The sequence below is a fragment of the Cydia pomonella genome, chromosome 17 (assembly GCF_033807575.1).
Source record: "Cydia pomonella isolate Wapato2018A chromosome 17, ilCydPomo1, whole genome shotgun sequence".
NCBI classification, from domain to species: Eukaryota; Metazoa; Arthropoda; class Insecta; order Lepidoptera; family Tortricidae; genus Cydia; species Cydia pomonella.
The window spans coordinates 4,470,801-4,488,176 of record NC_084719.1 but is presented as its reverse complement, the minus strand read 5'-3'; the positions used below and the strand labels follow the sequence as shown (position 1 = coordinate 4,488,176).

The window sequence follows — 17,376 nt, the reverse complement described above, 5'->3', positions numbered from 1 at the left end:
CGTAATTTACATTTCCATGTAATAGTTTTCTTAGTAATGTAGGAAACTTTAGGCCTATTTTTAGTTCATTTACTTTAGACATATTTGTAAAAGGCTGTTTGTTTTCTAAATAAATTAAAAAAAAAATATATATATATTATTTTATAATAAGAGCGCGATGCAATTTTTACTATATCTGTATATTTATACAGCCACACATTGCAACCGCAAAGTCCGTACAGTTAGTGTAGGCAGACTGTATGTATGTGTGTCAGTTAAGATTGACGACATGCTAATCCGACTTGTATAATGTATGAAATCTTCTTCCTCGCGTTGTCCCGGCATTTTGCCACGGCTCATGGGAGCCTGGGGTCCGCTTGACAACTAATCCCAAGATGTGGCGTAGGCACTAGTTTTTACGAAAGCGACTGCCATCTGACCTTCGAACCCAGAGGATAAACTAGGCCTTGTTGGGATTAGTCCGGTACCCTCACGATGTTTTCCTTCACCGAAAAGCGACTGGTAAATATCAAATGATATTTCGTACATAAGTTCCGGGAAACTCATTGGTACGAGCCGGGGTTTGAACCCGCGACCTCCGTATTTCAAGTCGCACGCTCTTACAGCTAGGCCACCAGCGCTTGTATAATTTATGAAATATTGCAAGTATATTGTTTATTTCAGAGTGCATACAGTGACTTCGCGTTATTCTTCCATGATTACTACGGCGGTGAGATAATCGCTGTGCTGTGGAAACCAGACATTGGAGACGAGAAAGAGTTCCAGGTGAGATATCATCATCTTCAAGTGTACATATAGAGGTATATAGTGACGAGCATGTACAATATTGCATGGCTTGAGAAACAGATATAGACGAAAACAGTTGAAAATAAGAATTACTTACTATAAAAATAGAAAAACGGTTGTAGGCAGTTTCATACTTATTAGCTAAAGTGTAACGATGGTAAGGATATATATTTATACACATCACATCATCATCTATTTATATATTATGAAGAACAAATAAGTATATATGCCATTTAAGAAGTTGAGAAATATTATAAAAATTAGAACAAATTACATTGATATATCTGTAGATACAAGATGTAGGTATGATTTATGGGTAAATGCGTATAAACTTTAAGCCTGGCGATTTGGGTAATCCATGGTAGGCGACGGACACGGCATTTGCAGACTAAAAATATATTTTACAGTACATATGGTGCTACTTTATAGCACTAGTGCGAAAACTAGCATATTACGTTACTGTGTCGAACATTTTAAGGGCCATATAAAACGGGCCACTGTAAAACGTTGTACGATACATGTGCGAATAGGTAATTCGCAACTCGTGTCGATTTAAAACACTCCCTTCGGTCGTGTTTTAATTTATCGCCACTCGTTTCGAATTTCCTATTTTTCGCACTTGTATCGTAATGTACTATTCCAAATTTGAGTTTGAATGTGAAAAGTGTCGTGGCGTTACGTATAGGAGGAGGTATGTTATTCCAGCACTTTGTGGCAGTTTTCCGAAATTATCATGAGAAACATTTCGCGATTTTGAAAAGGACTGCGTCAAGATGGTCCAAAAACCAAGAGAGTTGAGAGTTATCTCATTTAAAATCCAATTCTATTACAGAACTGAAATAATCAAGTTATAATCGAGAAGTACGCATATATTGGTTCCTTCGATCGGTCAAATTATTTGCCGCGCTCGCCCGGCGGTGCGCAAACATCTGCCCTGCAGCAATTCATTTTCTTATATGAACTCTATTGCGTAGGTAATAAGGATGAAGACATTTTGACTAAAATACATCGCTGGAATTCCGCTTTGTGCCCATTGGACCAGACTCCATACAAAGCTGCCCATGGTTCTTTTACGTTGGCATATCAGTAAGAATATTCAATATTCTCTCTCCTATTCAGGTCGCTAATGCAAGCGCCCTACGACCGACAGGCAATGGCGACAAGTACAAAGTGAACACGGCAGCCATTATTGAAGACTTCAAGATACTGGGTGCGGGGTTAGTGAAACATGTCACTGTTAACAACTAGAACATTTAATATAGTTGTTGAAGTAATTACAGACTTTTATTTATCACTTATCATCAATCATAATAATAATAATAAAAAATAATAATTCAGCCTATATACGTCCCACTGCTGGGCACAGGCCTCCTCTCATGTGCGAGAGGGCTCGGGCTATAGTCCCCACGCTATCATTCATAGTCTAGAATAAATTTAAAAGTGGAAAAATTACTGTCTTGGGTGAGACTTGAACTCACGGCCTCTGGATCGATACTCCAGCGCTCTGCCATCTGAGCCACCAAGACCTCATCCCTAGGCAGCAAAAGTCTCATCCAAGACAGTAATTTTTCCATTTTTTCAATTTATTCTAAGCTTTAATAGCATCGTTCGCAGACGTTTCTGCATTAAAAAATTAATCATAGTCTAGTTTAGTGCATACTAGAAATAAACCATTTTAAAACAGCGCGTTCTTTATAGTATTTTATGCAACAGTTGTATAAGAAGGGTCAAAAAAGGCGAGTGGCGTGAGTTACAATGTGAGCCGGAGCCGAAGGCGTGGGCGAACATTGTAAAGGAATACGCCACGAGCATTTTTTGACCTACTTATACAACGTTGCATACAATATTTTTCCTACGAGTCAACAAAAATAAATCTTAATTTAAGTAAACAAAGCAAAAGTATATAGCCAAGACGCGCGAGCATACCTTGTTGCGCGCCCGCCCCGGGCCGCGGCCGGCCGGTCGGCGACACCTCGTAACTCATGAGGCCCTGGTACTTGCTACTTGCTAAATTAAATTTTTAGACAGTTTTTTAGCCTACGGAGACAAACAAGCAACGCTAAGCGGTCTTCGTAGTCTATGGGTGTTGCTATATTACGGGTGTCACATGCGTGTTTCTGACTTATGAAGTAATTATTTTTACAGTACATATGGTGCTACTTTATAGCACTAGTGCGAAAATTAGCATATTACGTTATTGTGTCGAACATTTAAAGGGCCATATGTACTGTAAAACGTTGTACGATACATGTGCGAATAGGTAATTCGCAACTCGTGTCGATTTAAAACACTCCCTTCGGTCGTGTTTTAATTTATCGCCACTCGTTTCCAATTTCCTATTTTTCGCACTTGTATCATAATGTACTATTACTATGCAACCAAATGAATATTTTATAAGTTGGGGGCAATGCACCTAGTTTAAAACTGTATTCGTTTTGGTTTTGTTAGGTTGGTCGCCATTAATCGCAGTAACGTTATAGCGATTAAAAGCACAAGAGCTTTTATGAGGAATAGACAATATAGACTTTTTCTTGAAACCTTTTATGTATGTTCTTATATTCGTGTTAATGAATGCATAAATGACAGATAACAGTAGAAGAGTAGGAAAAGGGCGGTTTCAGACTAGTGTATTTTAATTTTACTGCGCGTAAACGGTCTGTTCGGCGTTACGAGCTTACACGCGTCGTTTTATCTCCGCGTGCTTAAAACGTTTCATCTAAATAAAAGGCTGTTTTTTATTCCGTAGACTATTAACATTGCAAACACAAATGTCAAAAGTAGAAATTATGTGAACAGCTTAAAACAAACAGTGCTGATCTTTAATTTAGGTTTGTTAATAACCGATTTTAACCAATATTAATTGGGAAAATAAAGACAAAAAAAATATTTCAAGTTATCATTATGAATAGTATAATTCTAAAACAACACAAAGTTTCCTTAAGAAACTAATATGATACAGGTAAGCGTTTACTGCTTCGTAATCTAAATAACTATTTATAATCATGTATTTAATTTTGTTTCTATTATTAAAAGTGCTTGTCAAATAATAAATACTTACTTTGTGCAATAAGTTAATGTGGCTAAAATTATAATCTTAAATACCATACACCAAAGAAAGTTACCAAATCCACCGGTGGCTGAGGCGGGAATCGACCCCCCGTCTTTAGCGTACGCGGCTAAAGTCCTGACCACTAGGCCACCGGCCACGGTTGTACCCCGTCCCAAATTCTCTGGTGTATGCTATCTTTGATACGCTAGACGCCTTCGACCAACTCTGACGTCCTGAGGGCCTACCGCGAACCACGTTCGACGTGTTGCCTCCCTATCACACTTAAGCACGAATTTACAAGTGCGACAGAGAGGCAACACGTCGAACGTGGTTCGCGGTAGGCCCTCTGGTCACGACATTGGTCTTAGCGACGGGCGGTGCGACGGACGACGCAACAAAGTAGAGCGAAGCGACGAGCATGCCACGTTCGCTGTAGCGTGGCTCAATGGAGCGAATGGGACGTCTTCAAGTATTTAAAAATAATGTTTTTATCGAAAGTGGCTACACTAGAATGAGTGTAGAAACATTAATATTTTTAGTTACGAATACGGGACTTAATCGCGTAAACTTACGTTTATTAACCCTGTTGTCTGCCTGTGACTACGAGCGTAACGTCACGTTCGAAACGTCAGGCCATTTTTTTTTACTAATTTAAAAAAATGTACACAGCATTACAGCGAACTAATACACTGTGAAATTTATAATAGACAGTATTTATACAACCTTGGAACATTATACAGTCTAGAAGTTTTAGGGTCGGCAACGCGCATGTAACTCCTCTGGAGTTGAAGGCGTACATAGGCTACGGAGACTGCTTCCCATCAGGCTGGCCGTATGCTTGTTTGCCACCGACGTAGTATAAAAAAAATGTAAGAAAGAAGACTAATACAAGACAGAAGATTCTCGCTTATCCATCGTCTCACAGAACTTCATACATTCTTTACACAGATCCATCCAACTACTTGCAAATACATCACATTCCGGTGCTGAAGTAATAAATATAATAAACGTAAGTTTACGCGATTAAGTCCCGTATTCGTATTAAAACTATGAACGAAAATCGTGTTGGTTTAAATCAATATATTAATATTTTTATTTTATACTCCAACATTTGGACAAGTATTTACACAAACCTGTACTCGGATCAAAAAGAGTTTTGAACAATGCACAAAAGCTGTTCTGTATCTGTTTTTTATGTAGTGTGCAATAAAGAATTTTATTATTATTATTAAAAGCTGTTTCTCGAGTTAAGGTAAGCAAAAAAAACTACATAAGTTATACTTATGTCTTCCATTAATCTACTTTTGTACGTAATCGCGCGCGATCCGTCTAAAAAAATTTGTTCCTTGATTCGCCGTCGCTGTCGCAAGTCGCGCAACGTCGTGGCCAGGCGGTAAGGGCGAGCAGTGTGTTGCACCTCCTATACAAATCCTTTACTACAAATGAAAACATATCACTGGAAAATCTTAATGTTTCTATAATTTGTAAGTTCATCTGATTTCACATATATATATATATATATATATATATATATATAATGTATATGCATTTGTATCAATATTATTTATATATATATGTTTGTTTATGTTTGTGTATTTCTTATGATTGTATTGTGTTCGTACATGTACGTAATTGTTTCACCTATACCTCATGTTTTACCGCCTACAACTTGTCTGCTTTGCCTAAAGGTTGACTGTTAGAGAATACCTTACGGTATTAAGTTCGCCAATTGTACAGTGTGTTTTCTTATGTGCAATAAAGATTAAATAAATAAATATCAGAAATATTTTATAATTTGATTTGTTTCCTAGCTGGTGGCTAAAATTGTTAACGAGAGTGGAATATCGAATCGGGTTTCCTGAGAGAGCTCTAACGATTCGTGTTTATAATTTGATCATATATGGTGTGACAAACTGTTCTTATCATAGGAGATAAATACAACATAAAGCCAAAATAAATATAAGGTATAAAAATTAATAAATAAAATGTTGGTAATAGTTGAACTAATATTAGTTGGACTTTGCACTGCACTAGCCCAAGCCGAAAAGCTCAGTTGATATTAACTTTACTGTAGATTATGTGTCGATAGTATTTTTAAAAATAAAATTTACCTATATATTATCTCCTTTGTTAACATGATTTATTCAGATATTATGTAAGAATAATTAATAGTTTAAAAAACACTAGAAAGACGCTTTTTTAAATGTGAAACCTGATCGTGTTCAAAGTCCATTACGTGACCTTTCTCACAAGTGCAAACACGATTATGATACGATATTCCATCATGGAATGCCAGGGCCTATCTTCCGGCTTCATCATCAGACCTTGAAACCTAATCGTGGTCGATGTTCACAAGACTTCTAACAAATCCAAACACAGCCCTACGATGTTCCATCATGAAGTTCCAGTTCATATCTTCCGGCTCCATCATCGGATCAGTTCGACAGTACCATATTATTGTATTGTCATCAGAACTACATACAGCTGCCAATTTTCATGACGCTACGATCCTTGGAAGGTGGTTAAATGGACCTTAGATTCCATTACATAGTTACATACAGATCGACCTAATAAAAGCGTGTTAAAAAAAGCACTTTAGATAATATTACTCTTCCGTGGGGCGAGAAGAGTGTGAAATGTTGATAAACTTAGAAAATTAGAAGTATATTATCATTGAGTCATGTTTTAGCCACCCTACAATCACACTAACATAATATTACTCTCTAACAAAGTAGGGTAGGGTATCCAACGGCGCCGGGTAGTTGCGTATCCAGTCGCCGCCCCGCAGCGTCGCGCCGGGCGCGCCCTGCGCGCGCCACGCGCCGGCCGGCAGGTACACGTCGCGCGCGCGCGCGCCGCGCTCCACCACGGGCGCCACCAGGATGCTCTCGCCGAGGAGGTATTCTGGAACAGGTTTTAGGTACAGATTTGGTGAACTCCTTTGTCTATTTTAACAATTTGATATGGTATTTTTTATTTTATTTTGTGGCGGTGAAATGCAATAAGGAGTTGTTTTAGATATCCCTCACACGTGGTGCGAGCGAGATGCGTTATCCTCAAGGTAGTTTTAAAATAAGATGGAAACCATACCAAATTTTTAAAACAGTCGGCCTCCTGGTTGCCTGCCCGCTTTACTAAGATTCGGGGTCGCACTGACAATGTAGGCGCTCTTTTAGCGCTAGTTAAGTGGCCTAACCAAAGAGCGTGCGACTTGCAATCCGGACGTCGCGGGCTCAAACCCCGGCTCGCACCAATGAGTTTTTCGGAACTTATGTACCAAATATCATTTGATATTCACCAGTCGCTTTTCGGTGAAGGAAAACATCGTGAGGAAACCGGACTAATCCCAATATGGTATGGCCTAGTTGGGTTAGGTCAGATGGCAATGGCAGTCGCTTTCGTAAAAACTAGAATCTACGCCAATTCTTGGGATTAGTTGCCAAGCAGACCCCAGGCTCCCATGAGCCGTGGCAAACTGCCGGAACAACACGAAGAAGATAAATGATTACAAATTACGAGAACTTTGGAATGCATAGTCGTAAAACTCCGTTTTAAACATTAGTGTAAATGATAGAACACATTTGTGCTTACCGTCCCAAATGTCATGCGCAGTGGTGTCAGTAGGGTCGATCCACCAAATGGGCGGGTTGACGGGCGCGCCGGTTTGCGCGGCGCGCGCGCACGCGGCTACAATCTGATCGGCGTACTTGGCGTGGAGCTGTACGAACTTCTTGCTTATTGCGATCGTCTGGAATCGTAGTAAAATCATTAATACATATTTCCCACCGTATTATGAACTTTGTATTTTTTTAATAAGGTTTAAAACTTATGAAAAAACAGACAACCTCATGCTCATTTAAAGGGCTAAATCCACTATTAAGTATATGTGACGTCCCACGGGTAAAGGTACCTTATGGAGGTTGGCGCTTACGACGCGTAGCAGCGTGTTCGTATAGGAGCGTCGTGAATAACAGCGTAGGCGCCAGCCGCCATAATGTACCTTTTCCCGTGGAACGTCACATATATACTTTATGTCTCTTTCATTTTGTGGCAGATCTACGTACGGCCAGCGCAATGCTGAACAGGTAGTCCATTATTTGAACTTGAACCTTAAGAAAATCTACGTCCATTACGTAAACGCATCGGAAATGGAAGTCTATCGATATTTCAATGACCAGGATCTGCGAATCAAACACTTTTCGAAGGTCAAAATGCATTAAGAAAAAAAAACATTTAAAACAATTGAAATTTTGTAACGTTTATTGCTTTAAACAGTTCCATATGAGCCTATCGAACAAAACAGTAAATTTTACTGCTTTGAGTAACTAAAATGTAGTGACTTAGTTTATTTTTGTAGTTTTTTCGACATTTAGAAATGTTCAAACAGTAACGTTACTGTTTTGTATTTTACTGTTTTTCAAATAGGTATTTGTTGATATTGTATAAAGCAGTTAACCTTAATGAAAATCACTTATGTTTGCTCGATGGATCATATTTTTTTCAGTGTGCGTTTGCAAAAACCAGATCATTTGTTTGGTCCTCCTTGTATATTTGCGTCACGCCACACGGTAGGATAAGGAAAGTAGGTAGTCGTTCAAATGATCATCAATGTCATCATAAAGTCGGAGACAATAAAACGACCTACCTCATTGTCAAAGTCCCACGGCACGTATGAGAACTGCATGCTGGGCATGAAAGTGTTGGCTTGAAGCCATCGGATGAATAGCTCTTTGGTCGGAGCCTCGTTATACCTGAAAGACACGGTTTAATCAGTATGAAGCTTAACGGTCTTCGTTACCTACTTTGATTCTAATTTACCACTTCATTGTGTATCGTCAGAAATTACCAGAAAGAACTTGAGAGATCGGGAGCGGTTTCGAATATTGCTCCAAGTGTTATGAAGGCACATAGGAGCCTTCATAAGCTAACGTCACATTTCTCGATTCCCAGCAATGCTCCCAACGTCACGTCCTAATGGTTTCGAATGCTTCTCATGAATGTCCGCGCTCGAAAAGTGCTTTTTTACCTTCAAATAATACTTCCGAACTACTTTTAGGTTAGAATTACCTATAATTAAATAAAATAAATCTACCGAAAAATTATGCAAGTGCTCGGCACACTTACCCATTCCCTCCAATCATATCAGGTAACACGAGCGGATACCCGTTGATGTTCATCTGAAGCAGCGTTGTAATTAGAGTTGGGAGACCGTTCTCGAACGTCCAGTACGTGTCCTTGTCGATCATGCGCACGAAGATCGGGAGGTCTTGCGTCCTGAAGTAATGTGGTGATTTGTTATAAATTGTTTATACAGATGTCTATCACAATGAAAATGAACAGTGATCAACTTAGGTTAACGTGGGATTCCAACCCACAACTCTAAATTGCCGGTCCAACGTCTTTTAATTACAGCTGACCGTTAGAATTTCACAGCGAATGTTGTCATTGCAATCATGATACGTCACTAGAGTGACATGGTCATTTTTTTGTATAAATTCTAGGCAGTTGCTTTCACCAACTCGTTCTCCTATTTGTGCTTGTTTATATTAAATTACGCAAAATTGTAAAGTTTTGTAGAAGAATGTTTAATTTTTGGGTAGTTGTCGTCTTTCAAGATTTTATCTAAAAACTAATTCATTCTGTTCTGAACGGTATCGGTAAGAACACAGACCTGTAGCCAGCTCGGACTTCGGTGATGGGCCCGAACGTGGCGGCGGCTCGAACATAATCGGCGGTGATCACTCCAGGCTGGTCGCGGATGTCGCCTTTAAGTACCGGAATCTGAAATGTTTTATAATTATAAATATTATAATCTGCAATTCCTTTAAAGATTTGCTTGATCTAATTTCGTCTAGATTGTCCCAAAGATCGAAATCGATCATCAGCCTGAGCACTACGATATGCTACAAACACATTTAAGTACAAAAGTATAATGCAATGGCAATGTGAGCCCGTAGGAAAGAAATACAAATCAAAGTTATCTGCTGTTTTATCTTGAAGCATGGTTTTGAAAGATCTTTGAAATACAAACACAAAAAGCACAGTATCCATTGCTTAAGCCTTAAACATTATACCTGCGGCGACCAATCCGACTCCCCCCCGTCAAACTTATAGCTGTCGAAGCCATATGCGTTCTGAAGGTTCTTCAGTCTCCCAATGTGCCAGTTCCTCGCCTCCGGCTTCGTGAAGTCGATGTAGGCCGTTGTCGTCTCATTGTCGTTCCACCAGCTCGTCTCCACGGAGCCGTACTCCGAGAAGACCAGGTAGCTGAAAGGTAAGCTGCTTGGTTATTTGTTGTTTCCAACATGATGACAGCGTATCTATAGGTATCTATGTTGCCAACAAAAATATATCTATACAGGGTGTCAACTTTATAGAGCTGATGAAGACCATAATAGACCTTCGTTTGATCCGTGCTTAAAGCAACATGTACATGGTCTTTTATTGATTTAAAATCATGTATTGCTCTTTTGAACCAGGTCTCTGAAAGTGCATGGCTTCTTGCCGTTGCAGTGGTTTACATAGGGTGATTTGTGCCTCTGACTAATAACTTACCCTTTGTTAAGCGCTTCCGTATACCACGGCTCGCATCCCTTATTGATGAACGGATGTGTCCAAACCGTCACCCTGAATCCCTTCGCTTTCAGCATTTGCACTGTGTTCTTCATATCCGGAAATCTATCTACATCCACTGTCTGGGATCCGTAGCAGGTTTCCCAAAGATCATCAATTTCCAACTGGCTATTAGGGAATCCATAGCTGTTGATCTCATCTGCGAATTTTAGAACTGTTTCATGGTCAACGTTAGTTTTATACCTTGCCCATGTTGACCAAATTGGATACTTAATCATCAATGGATCAGGTACGCCGCTTGGCTTACCAAGATATTTACCCACCGCGTATTCATGTGCCTTTCTGACATCATCAAAGATGCCTACGGCATATACTAGCTCATTTCTCTCTCGCTTACTCGAATAGGGAGGTTTGACTTGAGCTACGAAACACGCTGCGTTTTTCTCCAAGTCATTTTGGTCGACGAATAAAGGGACTTTCTTGTCTAAGTAGTAGAAGATGCCTTCGGAGTTAAGCCAGTAGGGCTCGGCGATGCCGCAGTTGTCGGCTTCCTTGGTGACGTAGGAGTAGTCAACGAGGGTCAGGCGCTCTATCGGCCAGTACTGTCGCTTCTGCTGAGGACCGCCGTACCAGTGTCGGGAGCCTGTGGAACAATACAAATACGTTAGGGACTTAACTGAACATGTACTGCATATCATGACAGTGAGTACCCCAACTTAAGTACCTTAGCACGTCGCCATACTAGCTGTAGAGAAAAGTGGGTTAGTGCACCGACTGTACCTAAGTTAAGGGCAGATAAATAAGTTTTGAAGATAGGCTGTGTTGGCGACAAGGCAAAGGAAGGAAGTTTTAGAAAGGAAAAGCATTCCTTGTGTCCCGCCAGGTGAGATGCGGTAGAGATAGTTGGAAATAATTTAACGGATTGGGTTTGCTCAATACTGATTATTGTTTATAAGTAAAACTGCAGTTTCTACGACAATCCGTCGCGTCGACTCGCACCGTCGGCTTTCACCAAATGGTTTATCATAAAAATATTACTGAATGAATAGATAACCTACCTAAATTAACGCAGTCCTCCAACCTCATGCCCTTAGGTGCCTCCCAACTAATAGTAAGTATCTGGCCTCCCCCCGCCGCCTCCACCGACACCCGCATGGACGTGTCGTTGGCGAACTGGATCACAACGTCGCCGTCTTGGACCACGTCTTTGATCGCGCCGGTGCGCCGCCCGATTACTGCTACCACTTCAGATAGTCCCTCTGTTGAAAAGGAATATCGTTAGTAATATCAAACGAATCATAATTTAGTCTTTACTTGCTATATGTATGTAACAAATTAATAATATATTGTCATCAAGGTACAAAAAGGTGGAAACAATTCGTCATGTGGTTGTTTCCCCCACTCCACTTTTGTGTCCCGATAAAAAGTTGTTCATTTATAACCTATAAGCGGGTTTTATTTACGCCGTTTAACATAATCACTGCCAAGAACGTATGTGTTCATTTTGAACTGGAAACGGGGCGACCGGCACCGAAAGTGTTAAGCATGAGGTTTAACTCTAAGGAATATTTTCAAGGTGTTGTTACCACCGTGTATTTGTAACCTGTCGTTGATATCACCGCCAGGTACATGAAGGCTAGTATTTTGAACCTACATACTTATACTCGTTAGTTTTCTAGCAGGCCTTTACGGCTAACTCATTGTCTATTGTAAGTAAAACCGCACGGGCTACTTACCTGCATAAAAAAGGTTCGGTCACTTTAACCGGTTATTGAATTACAAATCCTATGGAAATTGCAATAAGATTCAAAATGAATATAATAAAATATGTTGCCAGGCTGTCTGTGGTTCCTCTACGGTTACTGAGTGCCGGAGGGTCGAACGCTACAGAACCAGTCTAAAATGTGTCATCGAGATGCGTAATAAAGGCGCGTTATCGGAGAGCGCACTTACACTGGTTTTTTTAAGCGTTGAACTAGCTCGCGCTCAGGTGCCAATTAGAATTATTTTTTACAAGCTTTTATTTAACTTGCCCTGTTAGTATGTACGGGACAAATCTTGCAAGTTAAATTTGATCCACTTCCCGGTTTCCGATGAAGCTGAAAATTTGCATACGTATGTAAGTCGGATGACAATGCAATATTTTGGTACCATCAAGCTGATCTGATGATGGAGTCAGGAGGTAGCCATAGGAACTCTGTGATAAAACAACGCAACCTAATTGTGTTTGGGGTTTTTAGAATTGTCTCGATGAGTATTAGTTGCCTGTGGAAAAAAAACTACAGTCAGCGATAAAAGCTTGTACCAAAAATGTAATTTTTGCCAAAAACTTATTTTCATATAGTAGCACGTGCGGTTTTACTTACAATACACAAATAATTAGCCGTAAAGGCCAGCCCGAATACTAACGACTTATACGCTGTTACAGCAATAGGTTGTTGTCTCCATACACTTTAGTTTCAAGTCTCGCCTGCATTGTGATTCAACGTGATCAGTATTTTGATTATTATTAATGTTACAGGCGATAGTATTTAAACACTTACTTCGTTTAAGTAACAGGTTGAGTCCTCCATAAGGGTTGTTTTCGAGCCGCGCCTGCAGCGTCGGCGTGGTCAGTATGTTGATGTCCACTGCCTGCGTAGTCGCCGCCATCGCTAGCATCACTGTTAGATAAATAAATGGACTGTAACACTTAAGAGGAAATACCAGCGGAGCCCCTTCTCTGATTTGAAAATTTTAGGTGAATATCTCCGTCGTGCTGATGGGGGCGACTCCTAAAATTAAAGCGATAAGGATAATTGCACCTTAGGCGAAAAATTCTGCGTAAAATCTCAAAAATCGAGGTAACGAAATTTTGGGGAGGGAATTTTATTTTATTCGGAAAACCAACAACTTAAATAAACTAAAACTAGGTTAACATAAATATGTATCAGAGAAGCCAATTACAGGTTTCCACAGACAAGATACAAAGGTAGTCATATTACAGGTTAGCACAAAATTAAAGACTTTACAAACGCCAAAACATGCTATGAGAAAAGAAAGAATTAATTTGTTTGTTATTTAAATCAATAATTAAATTAAACCTATGCTAATCTTCTGCAGGCAGGGGAGCAAAGAAACTAGATGCCACGAGGTTTTTAATTATAGCAGGTTTCATTAGATGTAAATCCAGTTGATCGTTGCTATGACACAGTTCCGTTGGAATGACAAAAATATTATCTGTTTTGGTTCTTATGGTTGTTGCCGATTTTGTATGCTAGGCGTAAGTTTACGGCGCATTTATTTGGCCGTTTTTTTGCACTTTGGTTACCTAGTTACCATGATAAAAATAATATCAAAAAAGCCAACCGTACATACACAGGTACTGGTAATATTGAACTCATATAAAAAATACATAGCGCCAAAATCTAGGGAGAAAAATGGCGAGAAAGTTTGTGGATAATTCCACGAGACCGTAACGTCAGTTACCAATTCTTTCGTGTGTTCTTACATCAATTAAGCAAATTTAACCTTTTGACCGCCAAAGACGTTATATGACGTGCGCGGCTACAGCCCAATATCAACCTTCATGCGTACCGACAAGGTTCACGATTACGCGCCGCGTGCCATAGGCGTGGCGTTCAGAAGGTTACCAGAAATCTACCTGTAGGGCTACGCCAGACATACAGACACTTAAATTCGCTTAATTAATGTAAGAACACACGAAAGAATTGGTAACTGACGTTACAGTCTTGTGGAATTACCCTTGTATGGAAAAATTACCACTTATATTTCTTCTTGAGTTTCAATAGTGATGTTGCCAGTATTTAAAATAATTTTTATCACACTATGGGCGAAACAAATCACCAGAAAGTTATAAGAAAAACGTAGGTTGTAGTTATTTTGTAACACAATTTATATCTTAAGTCATATTAAATTTCATAGTGGCTAATCGTTTTGACAGTTCGAAAAAAGAAACTGATTTGACTAGCAGGCACGTTGTAACCCTGTTGGCTTTTTCTATATACGATTGTTATAGCTAGGCCCCCAGCCCCCCAACAAGGAGCCTACTGCGACTGCTTACCATCAGGCGAGCCGTATGCTTGTTCGCCACTATCGTAGTATATATAAAAAATCCTACAGCGTTCAAACGCGACAATTTTCAAAATGTTTGTTCACCCTCCACGTTATTTTAACGCCTCCTATCAATAAAACCAGTTTCCTATAATGACGCTCTCATCATTGTATTCTGTAATTGTCGGTATCCACCGTGACATCTTTGCAAAACACCAATTATAATAATACGTGGTTGCAGGTATTGATTGCTTCTTAGGAAATCTATTTATAATCGTCTCCGGGTTTAAATTTAAATAGACTTACTTAATTGACCAAATGTGTTTGTTTCCCTAATTTATTTATTTTACATTTGATTTTACCACTTTGAAAATATCTTCTATATTGCCAATTAGCAGTGACTTTTCTCAAAATTATATCTATAGGTATACGACTACCAGTTGTAATGTACATATTGTTATTAAAATAAGTCGGATTGAGCCCCAGACGGTTCCAGTCCATAGCTGATTGCAATTCGTTATGCCGGTTTTCGACAATGCATACAATACATACTTATTGCTAATTTTTAGACAATTGTTTTCAATTGTAAAATACAATAGCTGTCTCAGTAAGTGGGTCGTTGTTGTTCTAAAAAAGTGTGCAGAAAGTGATACGTCTGCTCTAGAGCATTTTACTTTCTAAGTACTTTTTTTATTTATTTACGATAATCAATTAAAAATAGGCTTTAAATGGATTTTTTGTACATTTCCATTCTGATCCCTCGCCATCCCATAAATACCGATACTTTTACCAAAATTGTTAATTGAAAGTACCCTCAAAAATACTCCGATAAAAGCACTTTGTCACGTTTATTAAACACTTGTAAAATACACTTTCCTCGTATTCGAAATGAGAAGTAGAGCTTTTAACTCTGGTGAAAGGCATCATTTCAGTATCGGACTATTGGCACATTACCTGGAAATTACCTCGATAGATATGAGTGCCTTTCGTCCCTTAGTTAACAATCTACTAAGGGCCACTTGTAACATCCCACTAACCTCAGTTAACCAGTTAAACCTGGAGTTACCATAGTTACCAGTACAATTTGACACCGGGTTAACGGTTTAACCGCTTAAGGGGCCATCAGGGTGCTCACTAGCGCCAGTGCTAAAAAAATTTGGTTCTATAAATTTAACGATAGATATTTAAAAAACCGGACAAGTGCGAATCGGACTCGCCCACCGAGGGTTCCCTACTTTTTAGTATTTATTGTTATAGCGGCAACACAGATACATCATCTGTGAAAATTTCAACTGTATAGCTATCACGGTTCATGAGATACAGCCTGGTGACAGACGGTGGGACAGCGGAGTCTTAGTAATATTAGGGTCCCGTTTTACCCTTTGGGTACGGAACTCTAAAAAGGTGCCGCTTTGTACTGTATTTTGTAATTAAGTATCTTTTGAATAAATCAAACTAGAGAGCTGATGAGCTGAGAGTCAACGAGGGTGTTAGGGTCGGCAACGCGCATTTAACTCCTTTGGAGTTGCAGGCGTAGGTACATAGGCTACGGTGACTGCTTACCATCAGGCGAGCCGTAGCCTTGCTTGCCCCCGACGTAGTATAAAAAAATGTTACTGGATTCGTCGATCTATGAACTCAAAACAAAAACGGCCGTTTTAACTTTGACCGCCTAGATTGACGAATCCAGCAACGTAAAAACTATTATAATGTATTCAAAAGGTACTTAAATATAAAATACAGTACATAGTGGCTCTATCTCTATCGTTAAATTTAAATAATCACAATTATTTGACGACCGGTTTGGCCTAGTGGGTAGTGACCCTGCCTACGAAGCTGATGGTCCCGGGTTCAAATCCTGGTAAGGGCATTTATTCGTGTGATGAGCATGGATATTTGTTCCTGAGTCATGGGTGTTTTCTACGTATTTAAGTATTTATAAATATTTATATATTATATATATCGTTGTCTAAGTACCCGCAACACAAGCCTTATTGAGCTTACTGTGGGACTTAGTCAATTTGTGTAATAATGTCCTATAATATATTTTTTTATTATTATTTTTATTTAGTAGTGGCACTAGTGAGCACGTTGATGGCCCAAAATTCAAAATTCAAAAATTTATTCTGCAAGTAGGCCTCAAGGGCTCTTTTACAAGTCAATACAACATTTAAGCGGTTAAGCGGTAAAGCCCCTTAAGCGGTTAAACCGTTCCGGCACCATCTCACTAACCCCGGGTTAGTGAGATCGTGCAAGTGGCGCTAAGTACTACACCGAAAACAATAAGCGCCTGTATTAATTACACAACTACAGAAGAACTGCTTACATTTTGAAACTACTCATTGTAACGCATTGTAGTGTCAGTTTATACTTTTACTGCTGTGTCTGATGTGCCAGATAAAACTTCCTGCAAAACTTAGCACTTTATCTACCAGTTAAGCTTATTTGAAGGTTGTGAAACGCCAACGATGACTTTATTCGTCAGATAAGTGGCAAGTAGCTTATTCAGGACTTTACTTGGACATTGTGAAACAGGCCCTAAGGCAACCAAAACGGATGAGATACTTACAGCACAAAATGGCGGCCATCCTGAAGGGTCCTTGTCCTCCACCTTCCAGCACTTCACTGGCCGTTCAGGCTCTATGAACTATTATTTACGTGACGCATATCATTATCACACCGTTTAATTGGTTCAGCACGTAAAGGAGGTTGTGCATTGCATTGTCAGGCTCCAGTGGGTACATAATTAAATACACCATCACTACTTAGGAAGATGTACCGACATAACGATCGCATAGCTACTTATAAGTAAGTAAGTCAAGTAAATATTCTTCATTGCACCACAAAGAAAACAAATTTAAAAACAGATTTACATTGTTGAAATTGAATTGAAAGAATTGAATTGAATTGTAAAG

The 17,376-nt window shown here is 39.4% G+C and overlaps 2 protein-coding genes across 2 annotated transcripts in view; one reads left to right on the top strand and one right to left on the bottom strand.

Annotated features, from left to right (window-relative positions):
• Positions 1-2,060, top strand: part of LOC133527031 (nucleolar protein 6) — a 37,708-nt gene extending 35,648 nt beyond the window's left edge. Inside the window, exons 14-15 of the mRNA XM_061863918.1 lie at positions 664-765; positions 1,906-2,060. Of these exons, the coding sequence (XP_061719902.1) occupies positions 664-765; positions 1,906-2,034 (231 nt within the window). The 3' untranslated portion in view covers positions 2,035-2,060. The remainder of the gene's footprint in view (positions 1-663; positions 766-1,905) is intronic.
• A 3,590-nt stretch (positions 2,061-5,650) lies between these two features.
• LOC133527021 (myogenesis-regulating glycosidase-like) lies at positions 5,651-17,136 on the bottom strand. The gene is made up of 10 exons (XM_061863908.1): positions 17,031-17,136; positions 12,952-13,071; positions 11,467-11,667; positions 10,391-11,051; positions 9,910-10,102; positions 9,507-9,616; positions 8,960-9,109; positions 8,481-8,586; positions 7,427-7,583; positions 5,651-6,739 (listed from the first exon to the last, which is right to left on the bottom strand). Exons 1-10 carry the CDS (start codon positions 17,047-17,049, stop codon positions 6,552-6,554), a joined length of 1,905 nt encoding a protein of 634 aa, XP_061719892.1. The 5' UTR covers positions 17,050-17,136; the 3' UTR covers positions 5,651-6,551.
• Between the last annotated feature and the right edge of the window lie 240 nt (positions 17,137-17,376).

Excerpts from the sequence above, each read along its gene's own strand:
- LOC133527021 (XM_061863908.1), bottom strand. Across the intron at positions 11,668-12,951 it reads CAACCTGTTACTTAAACGAA|AGGGACTATCTGAAGTGGTA; the intron begins GTAAGTGTTTAA and ends CCTTTTCAACAG. Across the intron at positions 6,740-7,426 it reads TGCGCATGACATTTGGGACG|AATACCTCCTCGGCGAGAGC; the intron begins GTAAGCACAAAT and ends AACCTGTTCCAG.